This window comes from Phacochoerus africanus, chromosome 15, assembly GCF_016906955.1.
Source record: "Phacochoerus africanus isolate WHEZ1 chromosome 15, ROS_Pafr_v1, whole genome shotgun sequence".
Classification (NCBI taxonomy): domain Eukaryota; kingdom Metazoa; phylum Chordata; class Mammalia; order Artiodactyla; family Suidae; genus Phacochoerus; species Phacochoerus africanus.
This window is the reverse complement of record NC_062558.1, coordinates 45,440,134-45,452,682: the sequence shown is the minus strand read 5'-3', so window position 1 is coordinate 45,452,682 and position 12,549 is coordinate 45,440,134. Positions and strand designations below refer to the sequence as shown.

The 12,549-nt window shown below is 47.6% G+C and overlaps 1 protein-coding gene across 4 annotated transcripts in view; it reads left to right on the top strand.

The window, feature by feature from the left end:
- Positions 1-12,268, top strand: part of TTC28 (tetratricopeptide repeat domain 28) — a 606,162-nt gene extending 593,894 nt beyond the window's left edge. For 2 of the 4 annotated variants that reach the window (XM_047762348.1, XM_047762350.1), the window contains 4 exons: positions 1,165-1,188; positions 1,767-1,896; positions 5,071-5,178; positions 6,879-12,268. In XM_047762348.1, coding sequence (XP_047618304.1) covers positions 1,165-1,188; positions 1,767-1,896; positions 5,071-5,178; positions 6,879-8,503 — 1,887 coding nt within the window. In that variant the 3' untranslated portion in view covers positions 8,504-12,268. The remainder of the gene's footprint in view (positions 1-1,164; positions 1,189-1,766; positions 1,897-5,070; positions 5,179-6,878) is intronic. The other 2 variants (XM_047762349.1, XM_047762351.1) reach the window with 1 other exon arrangement.
- The last annotated feature ends 281 nt before the right edge of the window (positions 12,269-12,549 follow it).

Below are 12,549 nucleotides of genomic sequence, written 5' to 3'. Positions count from 1 at the left end.
ACCTGTGGTCTCAGGGAATTTCCTGAACCCTCCACTCAGTGGCCTGCACCTTGTCACCCCAAATCACCAACTTTTTCTGCTGACAAGTCTTACAGTTACCCTCCCTAAGTCAGCAGGTGTAGGGCCAGCTGGTCAAGGCAGCTATAGGTGTTCCAATGCTTATTCTCAGGTCAAAGTATGACCCTTGCCTCAAACAAAACAGCTACTGAGGCACAGCAGTGAACACAAAAGCATGTCTCATGAAATAGATGGTGTAGCAGGCTTTTAAGAAGTGCTTTCTTTTAGTAAGAATGTAGATCTAATTCAGGGAATTAGAGGTTTCCAACCCTTAGCATTGCGTAGGCCCTTTCCAACCTGGTCTCAGAGCTTCTGATCTTCCTAGTGGCCAGTGTGGGTCTGGATGGCCTAGTCCCCCTGAAGGGCACAGAGCATCTTTCTCTAGTCATCTTGGACTATAATAATTTGATAAATATACATTGTACTTATTAGACTTCATGTTAGGTAGAAATGTTTCTATGTGGACATAAAGCTGCTCCATCTTGGATTAGCCTCTGAAATTAGAGTGGTGCCTGGGACCTCCTCTACCTGGGGTGGTTTCCAACCCTGATTGGAAGATAGCTCACTGATCTGACCCCTTCACTGAGTTTCTTTTGTAATAAGTATGTTAGATATGCTTGTTGAACAGAATCAGGAGGACACTTAAACATCCTGAAGCCAGGAGGGCTAGAAGCCTGTGCTCTACCAAAAGTAAGAGTTACATTTGCAGGGCAAGGCTGAAGAGTCCAAAAAACCAGCTGCTTAATTTCTTGCTTTTGGTGGCAGCACAGAGACCTCACAGGGAAGTGGACCGTGGGCATTTCTGAGTCACTCTCAAACTACAGACTACTCTACGGAGTGGCCTTTATATGTCTCTACTGGCGAGAAGGGCAGGGCCCATCTGACCCCAAGCCCTTCACCCAAGTGCCTCTGGCCTGGACATGGCTGTGCATCTTCCTGTGTGTCCCTGCTGACTCTTGCTCCTCTCCCCTCCGGGTCAGAGCCGCGGGCCTGGTGTGGCGCTTCCTCAGCAATGATCAGCTTGTGTTGCATAACAACCTGTGCTTGAGTCTAAACTCTTCTTTCTCTCTCTTTTTCTTCCTTTTTCTTATAATCTGCTGGCCGAAGGCTGTTAAAAATATGGTTGGAATGGTGAGTATCACTCTAAGTAGCACTGTCGTCAGGTGAGCCCCTCAACCCGCCCGTCCCAATGGCCCCAGCACTGCTGTCTCGCCAACATGCGCTCAGCCTGGGGGCTGTGCCACTGGCTGAGGCAGCCTGCCCCCTCCTCTGCTCTGGCTCCCCCTTTCCTGCTCCACCCTTCTGTGTTCTTGATTTACCTGTCAAGTCCCCTGAAAACAGCAGGGGCAGAAGTGACTTTAAATGAGCAACATATTGTGAACCCATGCAAGGCCTTGGGTGGGCTCACACGCTCAGCAGGTTGTGTCCGGGAGATGCCCATCCCTCTTCTAGCCCCAAGCCCCTCCTGTGCTGGCGGCCCCATGGCTGGTGTGAGAGGGAAGAGGCTGGAAGCAGAAGCCCTGTGGGCCGGCCCTGGGGCTCCCACACAGAGGACAATAGGATAGGCATGGAGGCACTGAAGAGAATCTCATGTGCTACCCATGAGTCAGGTCATTAGTGATGACAATGACAGGTGGCACAAGAGTAACTTGGGGACAAATCCTGGGTGGGGGGGCAGACACGGTGGGTGCTGACGCTCTCCCCATCAGCTCCACCAGGTGCTGGTGCAGCTGCAGGCCGGTGAGAAGGAGCAGGATTTTGCATCGGCCCCCATCCAGGTCTCCATCAGTGTCCAGCTGTGGCGGCTCCCAGGATGTCATGAATTCCTGGCAGCTCTAGGTAGGCTTCATTCCATTTTTTAAAAACCTATTTTTCTCTTACTTTCTCTTGGGTATAGTTGCTAGACTCTTAGGGGGTCTTAGTGTTTTCTTAGTTTATTACTTAAAAATAGTTAATGCAAAGACTGGTGCTTTAACACAATTTTCCAGATGGCCTTCCAGCTTTGTCCCAGTTTCCTATGTTATGATTTCCTCTTTCTTATTTGTACTCATGGTGCTAAAATGAATCTGCTAGATTCCAGTGCTCTTGGGAGTCAGGCAGTGATTAAATAGTCATGAAATAATTATTTCAATATTAGTCTTTATTACTGGCTAGTAGAACTGGACAGAAAAAAAAAATACAATTGAAACCACTTTTTATTTGATCATGTGGATCTTGAATTGCAGATTCTAGGATCCCTGTTCAATCCAGGACACTTTTCCCTTTCAAACACTGTAACGCAGCTGAGGCCACTCCTGACGCTACTTACCACAGTGCATTTGCTGATAAAACACTCAAGAGGCTAAGCGGCTCTCCTCTTGCCCCACTTAAGTGTCTGTGAGACTTGCTGGAGAGCCATTCACTCCACATGCTGTTTTTGAATACCTGTTATGTGGGCAGTGTCCAGGCGCTGGGGATGCAGCAGCTTGGGGTTTTCATACCAGTGGGGAAAGGCAACAGACTCAGAAAAAGCTAATCTACGGGGAGCACCTCAGAAGGTGCAGGAACGCCATGACAGAAGCATCGGGGTCACAGGGACTGGCTGGGGGGTGAGGAGCGGGGAGCCGGGCAGGCCCAGAGAACCTGTGGATGTTTTCAGGATGAAAGATCCAGGCAGAGGGAAGAGCTGTGGGTGAGCCTAAGCCTGAGGCCTGTTTGGTGGTTCAGGGGACCCAAGGGTGTCTGAGGCAGATTCTGCGCTCGTGAGGCCAGTGGAAAGAAAGCCTTTGGTTTTTAACGTGAGGGAGCTGGGAGTCTCTGGAAGTTGACATGAATTCACTGGTACAGGAACCAGCCAGCAACGTGGCAGGGCAGGGATTCCTTTTTAGGGAATTTTTCTCCTGCTTGCGAAGTCTTCCATTCAGTGTTGGGCCATCTTTTCTAGCCCATTTATGGATGACACTTCCCAGCCCACCTCAACTTGGGGCTGGCTCCATTTGTTTTGAGATTAAGGGTGAAACCCACGCAGCCCTGCAGGGGCTCCATATCCCCTGTGAACAGGTGCTTTGACAGTCTTTATAATTTGTACCCGTTGCTTGTTTTCTTTAGACTTAAAACAGTCTCTTGTGATAAATAAATTATCTAAATAAATGTAGTCAGGAGCAAATGAAGCATGGGTGAGAAAGGCCAGGTCCACACCCAGGATGGGTCTCCTGACTTCCATGACAGGCTGCAGGGTAAGGCAAGAATGAATCAAAGGCCTTTCTGTATAAAGGAAAAGCCTCGTCCTCATGCAGGACCTCAGCACCCCTTGGGTGTGGCCGAGCCAGCTTCCCCACCTGTGGAAGGGCTGTTTCCCAAGCCCCTCTGGCAGGTGTGTCACTGGTGCTCTCTGGCGATTTTTGTTTGTTTTTTTTTTGTCTTTTGTTGTGGTTATTATTGTTGTTGTTGCTATTTCTTGAGCTGCTCCCGCGGCATATGGAGGTTCCCAGGCTAGGGGTCTAATCGGAGCTGTAGTCACCGGCCTACGCCAGAGCCACAGCAACGCAGGATCCGAGCCGCGTCTGCAACCTACACCACAGCTCACGGCAACGCCGGATTGTTAACCCACTGAGCAAGGGCAGGGACCGAACCCGCAACCTCATGGTTCCTAGTCAGATTCGTTAACCACTGTGCCACGACGAGAACTCCGCTCTGGTGATTTTTGTTGATGCTCCTAATGTCTCTATACTTTCCAAGCCCCACTGATACTCAAGGGGCAAGTCTAATCTTTAAATCTTTTGGACCGAGATTGGAGAAGTGCCCCTGCTCTGGTCCTCAGCACCATCATGACCCATCACAGGGCTGTTGCTTATTTAGAGAACTCAGCTCTACTGCAGCAACCAGCAACCTTTGATAAATACAGAGGTTTCTAACTAACACATTACATTTATATTATTAGCTATTTGCTTTCTAAATACCAAGCCCTCTAGGTCCTTCCTGTTATTTTCAGGAACTATTCAGAGTTCTGAGGGGAAAATGTCACATAGCAACCAGAATGCTGAGTGGCTGCTCTACTGAATCTGATTCCTCAAGGAATGATAGTGTCAGGCCATCATCAGAATCTTTAAGAATAAAAAAAGACAAAGATTTCTCATTTGTCAAGTGCTGTCTGTCACGCATTGAGCACCATGGGTCCCTGTTGTTGGGACACTGTGAGGTCAGAGGAGGGAAAGGGCCTGGGATCACGGGGCCCTGCCCCTTGGGCTGTCAGGACCCAGTGTCTGCTCTGTTTCAAGCAGAGCTCAGTGATCTGCTGAGAACGTGAGTGAAGATGTTTCATGCTTGGTGGCACCATCTGCGGATGCAGAGCTGGCCAGAGAATCTGTGTTTGGCGTCTTCCTCCTACACTCTTCCTGGGAGATATGCTGGGTGTCTTAGTAGTGGCTCCCGACAAGTCTAAGTGCTGTGGGCAACAGCTTGTGGGGCAGCTTCCTGCTCAGGAGGTCCCTCTCTCATTAGGGCAGTAGACTCAAGAGCAGCCACGTGGGCTTGGGCAGAGCACCATGGAGTGTCCCTGCAGAGCAGTTCAGCCAAGAGGGCAGATTCTGCAGCATCAGCGAGGGCTTACCTCAAAGCTCTTGGTGGCAAACACTATGTGTGGAGTCAAAGACACTCTCTTTGCCCTTGAAAAGCTTCCACCTTCCCCTGCACCAACCTTTAAGTATTGGACGCGGGGCAGAATGGAGGAGTCAGTGTTTATCTGTCCTGGAAAGCCATCTTTAAGTGGACTACTCTGCAAAAGAACAAGTGTTAATGAGCCTTCTAACTCCATCCCTTCTCTTTGGAGGAGCAGTTTGGGGCACGAAAGCAGCCGGTGCTCTACAAAGGGACAGAGGTCCACACACAGTCAAGTGGGAGTCATGGGCATGTGGGGGCGCAGGTGGGGCTTGTTGAAGGTTCTACAAAACTGTGTGAGGAGCCCTGCTGTGCTTATCCTTTTCAGAATGTGGGATCTTCCCTAAGAAAGCAGGTGTTTATTTTTCGTTTCTCTAGGTTTTGATCTCTGTGAAGTTGGTCAGGAGGAAGTAATCCTGAAAACTGGGAAACAAGCCAATCGACGAACCATGCACTTTGCACTCCAGGCCCTGCTCGCACTCTTTGGTAAGAGCTCCCCAAAGGCCCTCAGGAGCCATGTACATGAACCTGGTTATGGGGTGGGAAGGGGAACAATTATGTGAACAAACACTGCTGTGTGTTCGGGAATGTTCCAGTAAACAGAAACTCTCTGCTCTCAGGGAATTTATGATGAAAATACATCAGATGAGGTACCGTCACACGCTCTGAAGAAAATTGTGCAGGTTAAGGGACTAGGAAGTGAGGGCAGCAGGGTAGAGGTGAGAAAGGACGGTGGTGCCCAGATCCCAGCCTGCCCGATGTTGTCAAGGGGCTGGCTTGGATGGTGTCCAAGGTTTGAAGGCAGCCAACAGGATCTATTGATGAATGTGCTCAGAGAGAGGGTCAAAGGCAATACCTTGCTTTTTGGGAACAGCTGCCGGAATGGGACCACCTTTGCTGAGACCTTGAAAGTGGCAGGAGCAATGGGTCTGCGTTCCATCTTGAACATGTTCATTTTTTTTTTCTTTTTTGATCTTTTTAGGGCTGCATCTGCAGCATATGGAAGTTCCCAGGCTAGGGGTCGAATTGGAGCTACAGTTGTTGGCCTACACCATAGCCACAGCAATGCTGGATCTGAGCCACATCTGTGACATACACCACAGCTTGTGGCAACGCTGGATCCTTTAACGCACTGAGTGAGGCTGGGGATTGAACCCAAATCTTCATGGATACTAGTCAGATTCATTTCCACTGAGCCATGATGGGAGCTCCCAAACACGTTCGGTTTTGAAATATCCACTGGACACCTTTACAGGCAGTGGGTTATACAAGTTTGGTGTGGAGGTATAAACATTCACACAGGTCCGAGGGGAAGAGGACCGCGTCCTGTGGGCACTCCAGGGGTCAGAGGTTACAGAGATGAGGAGGATCAGTCCGTGAGGGCTGGGTATGATCGACTGTGAAGAACTAAGCAGCAAACACTGGACCTGGTGGTGACCACTGGTGACCTTCCTGTGCGCTGAGGAGGATGAATGCCTGGCTGGGGTGGGTCGGGAGCAGGTCGGGAGAGGCCGGAGGAGTGAAAATGACTCCCGAGGAGGCTGCTGGGATGTGGGGCGATGGGGCCATAGCTGGAAGGGATGGCAGGGGCGGGTTCAAGACAGGGATGTGCGATTGCCCTGCCTACAGCAGGGACCCTCGTGGGGTTTCATGAGATAGGGCGCAGAGTAGAGATGGGTACCGTGGTGGGGTCTGTAGGGAGTGGGGCTGTGGGCTCTCCTAGGGTGTTTTTGTCTCCTGTCTAAGATTTACTTTTTCCCACAGGACTGTGTTTTTCAGGACTGTGAGATAAATTCGAATTGTGTATAAGCATTTGCAGAATTCTTTGCTTCTATGCATATAAGAATGCTTGTGAAAGAAAAATCAAAACCAGACAGAATTCTGACATTCCCATTGTGGCGCAGTGGAAATGAATGCGACCAGTATCCATGAGGATGTGGGCTAGATCCCTGGCCTCACTCAGTGGGTTAAGGATCTGGTGTTGCCATGAGCTGTGGTGGAGGGTCATAGATGCAGCTCAGATCCTGAGATGCTGTGGTGTAGGCCAGCAGCTCCAATTTGACCCCTAGCCTGGGAACTTCCACATGCTGAGGTGTGGCCCCAAACAGCCAAAAAAAAAAAGAAAGAAAGAAAGAAAGAAAAGAATTCATTCTAACTGCTCTTTGGGTGCTTATGCTTTGTCCTAGATTCCACTGAGCTGCCCAAGCGCCTCAGCCTTGACAGCTCGTCCTCCCTGGAGTCTCTGGCCTCAGCCCAGTCCGTTTCCAACACTCTGCCTTTGGGCTACCAACATCCTCCCTTCTCTCCCACTGGTGCAGAGAGCATAGCCTCCGACGCCATCTCTGTGTACAGTCTGAGTTCCATCGCCTCCTCAATGAGCTTTGTCTCCAAGCCTGAGGGTGGGTCAGAAGGCGGTGGTCCCCGAGGACGGCAGGACTACGACCGGTCCAAGAATGCTTACCCACAGAGAGCCACCCTGCCTCGGAGCCAGCTGTCCCCCCAGACCCGCCCTGCAGGCAGCAAAGATGAAGAAGAATACGAAGGGTTTTCCATCATCAGCACTGAGCCTCTGGCGGCCTACCAAGAAAACAGAAAGACTCGCTTCTCACCAGATCACAAACAGTCCCGAGTCGGGACATCCGGAGGGAAAGTTTTGGTGAGCTCCAAGGGGAGCATAAGCACTCCAAATTCTCCAGTTAAAATGACTCTGATTCCTAGCCCAAACTCACCCTTCCAAAAGGTTGGAAAACTAGCAAGTTCAGACACAGGAGAGTCAGATCAGTCTAGCACAGAAACAGACAGTACTGTGAAATCTCAAGAAGAAAGCAACCCAAAGCTTGATCCACAAGAATTGGCCCAGAAGATCCTAGAGGAGACACAAAGTCATCTCATTGCAGTGGAGCGCCTGCAGAGGGGCGGTGGGCAAGGCAAGGGTACTAATCCTGAAGATGGTATCTCCGTGCCCAATGGTGCTGCTGTCTTCAGAGCGTCAGAGACAAGTGCATTCAGCAGGCCTGCCCTCTCCCACCAGAAGAGTCAGCCATCACCAGTTACTAGCAAACCAAAGCCCCCAGCCAGAAGCTCTTCCCTGCCCAAGGTGAGTTCAGGATACAGCAGCCCTACCGCCTCAGAGGCGTCCATCAAGGACAGCCCGAGCCAGCATAGCAGCCGGCCATCGCCCGGCTCTGACTCCCAGGCTTCCCTGACTGACCAGCCTCTCTTTAAGCTGAAGTATCCCAGCTCTCCATACAGTGCTCACATTTCCAAATCACCAAGGAACATGTCTCCGAGCTCAGGCCACCAGTCTCCAGCTGGCAGCGCACCATCCCCAGCTCTGTCCTACTCCTCAGCTGGTTCTGCTCGCTCGAGTCCAGCTGATGCTCCTGACATAGACAAACTGAAAATGGCAGCCATTGACGAAAAGGTGCAGGCTGTCCACAACCTGAAGATGTTTTGGCAGAGCACACCCCAGCAGTCCACGGGACCTGTGAAAATCTTCCGGGGGACCCCTGGCACGATGACGTCCAAAAGAGATGTCCTCAGTCTGTTAAACTTGTCACCTCGGCACAACAAGAAGGATGAAGCAGTAGACAAGCTGGAACTCAAGGAGCTACCCTCGAAGCAACATGGAGAAATGCCTCAAAAAGCCCCTCCCAATGGACACTGGCACGCGGAGACCACCTCGCTGAGCACCCTGCCGCTGCCCGCTGGCCCTCCAGCCGCAGCTCCCACACGCCCTCTGAGACTTCCTTCTGGCAATGGCTACAAGTTTTTGTCCCCAGGAAGATTTTTTCCTTCCTCTAAATGTTAAAGCAACTTTTCTGCCCACCGATACCATCTCAGAGTGCAGCCCGGGTCTCCGCATGCCCTTGGCCTGCTCCTTGTGAGTGTGGTCATCCAGCGTGGGTGTGCTTCTGGGCGCAGGGCACCACCATGCCCAGATGCCACACACATGCTGGTGGCTCCTCTGGGGCTCTAGACCAGATTCACCAAAAGCCAGGACCTCTGTGGGGTTGGAATTTTCTACACACTTCACCAAATGTTTACCTTTGAACTCCCTGCTTCTCATCATTGATGTGATTCTTCAACAGGATTTTTATACAAAAATGGTCATGGTTCTGGGGTGGGGAGAGGAAAGGGAGCACATATTTTGCTAGAAGGTATATATGCAGTACCTTTTATACACAGAAATACAAATAGAGCTTTTTTAAGGCTTTCGGGTGCTGGTTGGGAGTGGGATATATAAAATCTAAGTTGAATTCTACATGAAAGTGGTGTTATAGTAGCCAACAACAGGATACTGGTTTTAAAAATGCCAATGATTTTTAAATTAAATTTTAGCAGTTTTGGTCTCACGATATTGTAACATCACAGTAACAATGCAATAATTCACTTCGAAACAGTGCTTCCATCCTGAACTCTGCTCTGTTGAGTTCTACAAATGTCCCTGGGGCCCCACTGTCAACCAAACTTGAATTTTCTTAAGAAATTTATGTAACTCTTATCCAGGCATTTTAGAACTATGCAATTGTGATTTAAAATGCAACTTTGTGCTTTTAAAACATTACTGACCTTTTTTGTACGTGAACAAACAACTTGGTTTTATTATCAATAGTACTTTGCATTTATAGCCATTATTTTTAAAAGCTCAAAAAGTTTTTTAAAATATCAAATTTTGAATAGTCATCAGTAAGTAACTGTCAAGTTTGGGGGGGGAGTTTGAAATTATTCAGTTTCCTTACTAGCAACAACAACAACAAAAAAAAAAAAAAAAAAATCCCCATGGCTAAGTAGATTTAACCAGACTCTAGCCTTCCAGCTCCTATTCTTTTAATAGCTGCTTAATTTTATTCTTTTCCCAGCTCCAGGCTTCTAAAACCCTTCTATCAAACCTGCTGCCAGGTTCCCACGGTCCCAGCACCCGTCCTATGAGCTGCATTTGGACTCTGGCTTAGTTGTGACTGGCACCCTTTGCTCCCTGCCCACAGAAGACTTCAGTGTCCCTTCTGCTCAAATATACATCTGAATTATTATTGAACAGGGAAACATATTCCTGAAAGCGTTGTCACGGGTGGAAAAAAGGGACTTTTTCTGTAGCTCTAACAGTTCACTGAAATTGTTGTCAGCTGGGACAAGACAAAATAGTCCAGGTAGGGGGTAACCATTAACTTATTTTAATGAAGAAATGAAATGCTGAAAATCATATGTTACTAAGTTTAGTTGGATAATTTATACAAGCCTCTTTTAGGTAATTCTAAAACTGAAACCTTACCATCCTCACTGAGATGTATCACACTTGTTCCGGACACCAGCAGCACAGGGGTGGACGTGAGGGGCCTGGCAGGAGGGACACTAACATCGAGACCCCCAGGGAGAGTTTTTAACCTTGGGTAGGATCTCACTTGATAAACATGCACTGACCACCTGCCCTGTTCCTCACTGTACTCTGAAAAGAGGAAAGGATAATATTTATTCAATTTACGTTACTCTCCTGAGCTATATATACCATGGAAGTTTTTTGTGTTTAACCCAATAGCCATGTTGATAAGAAGCAAACAGTAAGGATATCCCATTCTAACCCTGATCCCAACACTGGAAGAGAAATACTTTATAAAGAAGCAAGCAACTATGAGATTGTCTTTATGTCTTTTATAAATGGTAATGAAAATACCAGTGTAGCAAACAAAAGCCAAGTTTATATAGCACTGTGCATTTAGATAGCAAAATCAGGTCCTCAATACCAAGAAATAAACCTCAACGTAAATTTCTGAATCCATATGTAGATAGTTAGGCTGTTCTTTTCTCAGCAACTCTCAGCCTCTTTCCCAAGTGCCAAGGAGCCCTGGAGGAAAGGCCTGGGGTCTGTGCTCCATCCCTGGGGATGAGGGTGCAGCCCGTCTGCCCACCTCTAGTGCACACCCTCCACCACTCAGACTGCTTCCCGTGGTTTCCAAGCCGGCCAGGAGGACTTGTGTACTCTAAGCTGGTTTTAGTCCTAACTACATTTGTTCTTGTAGGTTTCATGTTGAAAAGCCAAATGGAATATACAACTTTTTTTGGTCCTAGATACAAGCTTCAATGAAGGAAAAGCAAAGACGATGAAATATTAGCATCAATCTAAAAAGCACCGTAGAGTCACCGCTTCTCTATGTTTACTGTCAGTCTTGGCGTTTTCTACACAAGTGAGATGGATGTAAAATCAAAGTAAATTTTCAGGCTACCTTGAACAAAGTATGCACTTAAAAATTATGTGAGATTGTATAATTCAAAGATTTCTTTGCACACATCAGGGCTTGGCAAACGATGACCCACAGGCTAAATCTGTTCAGAGGCCTGGATTTTTACAGCCATGAGCTAGGAATGGACTTTACATTTTAAAATATTTATAAGTACCTAATTAATAGTCTTGATTTTATCTCTTGGTCCACAAAGCCTAAAATATCTAGCCTTTTAAGAAAAAGTTTGCTGACTCCTGATATAGGTGACAAAAAACACAATTAGCATAATGTTTGTTTCTAAAATCTAGGGCAAGCGAGTGTCAGGTTGTGGGAACCTGAGCCATGTGGATGGAAGCAAATGACTCTCGCACTCTCCTCAGCTCTCTGCCCCACTTGGAGCTGATGGGTGTGGGTGAACTGTACAAAAAGTATTTTTTCTCACTGTATGCAGATAGCATTGGATATTATTTTTCAGCTCAGGAAACTGGAATGCCCTGCCCCTACTCTACTCCATCAGATGCAAATACATTGAATACAAGCAATAAAATCTTCCTCTCTAGAAACCTTCTGACCACAAATCAAAGCAGTAGACTGTCTTAATTCTCACCAGTGAACTACACAACCACTTCACTGATCTTAACTATGTCGATATACCAAGATGAAAGTTAGCTACTAAAGCTGACATCTGATGCATATTGGTATTGGTGTGTAGTAAAACGAAAAAGTTCTCACCTCTGTCCATCAGAAAAGATTCCTGGTCCACACTGCTGGTTCTGAGTCTTGGCAGGAGATGTGCTGCACTCACTGTCCTCATGGTGCTCTCGTCTGTCCAGTGAATCTCAGTAGGTAGTCACTGCAGTAAGGTCCCGGCACAGTGCCTGTCCACCCCACAAGGAGAACCATCACTGCGGTAGTTTCAGTTCAGGCTAGAAAAAAAATACCACACAGTAATTTGGTTTGCTTTCAGTAAGTAGACAGAATGAACCTGAAAATTGTATAATTTTCATCATATATTTCATTGTTTTACCTAAATAATTGTACATGTGGTTTGTGAACTGGGCCATTGTTTGTGCCAGTTCCGTCAAAGATGTTCCATGTAAGGATATGTGTGGTCACCTTGCCCCCCCCCCCCAGATGTTTCCCCCACTTGGCACTCATGCCCTTTGTATGCAGTGTTAGCCATCTTTGGCCTATGTGGGCTTTTTTTTTGTAAATTAGTTTCCAGATGGCATTAAACTTTTTATATTATGAAATTTACCATGTAAAAAGAACTTCATATTTTTATTGAGATTGCTAAGGCACTTGGCCTTCCTTTGTGATTTCAGTGTCTATTAAAGCATGAATTCCCTTGGTTTTAAGTGCTGTATCTGAATCATTTTCTATGCATGTTCCACATTTTCTAGGTTTCTTTGCAGTACAGAGTGGTCACGTGTCATTAATAAGCATGTGTTTCTGTGTGACATTTATCCCCTTTTTTTTTGGCTGTACTCACAAGTGCCACAGCATATGGAAATTCCTGAGTCAGGGATCAAACCTGCACCACAGCAGTGACCAAGCCGCAGCAGTGACAATGCTGGATTTTTAACTGGCTGAGCCACCAGAGAACTCCCTGAGGTTTATCCTTATAAATACACTATGG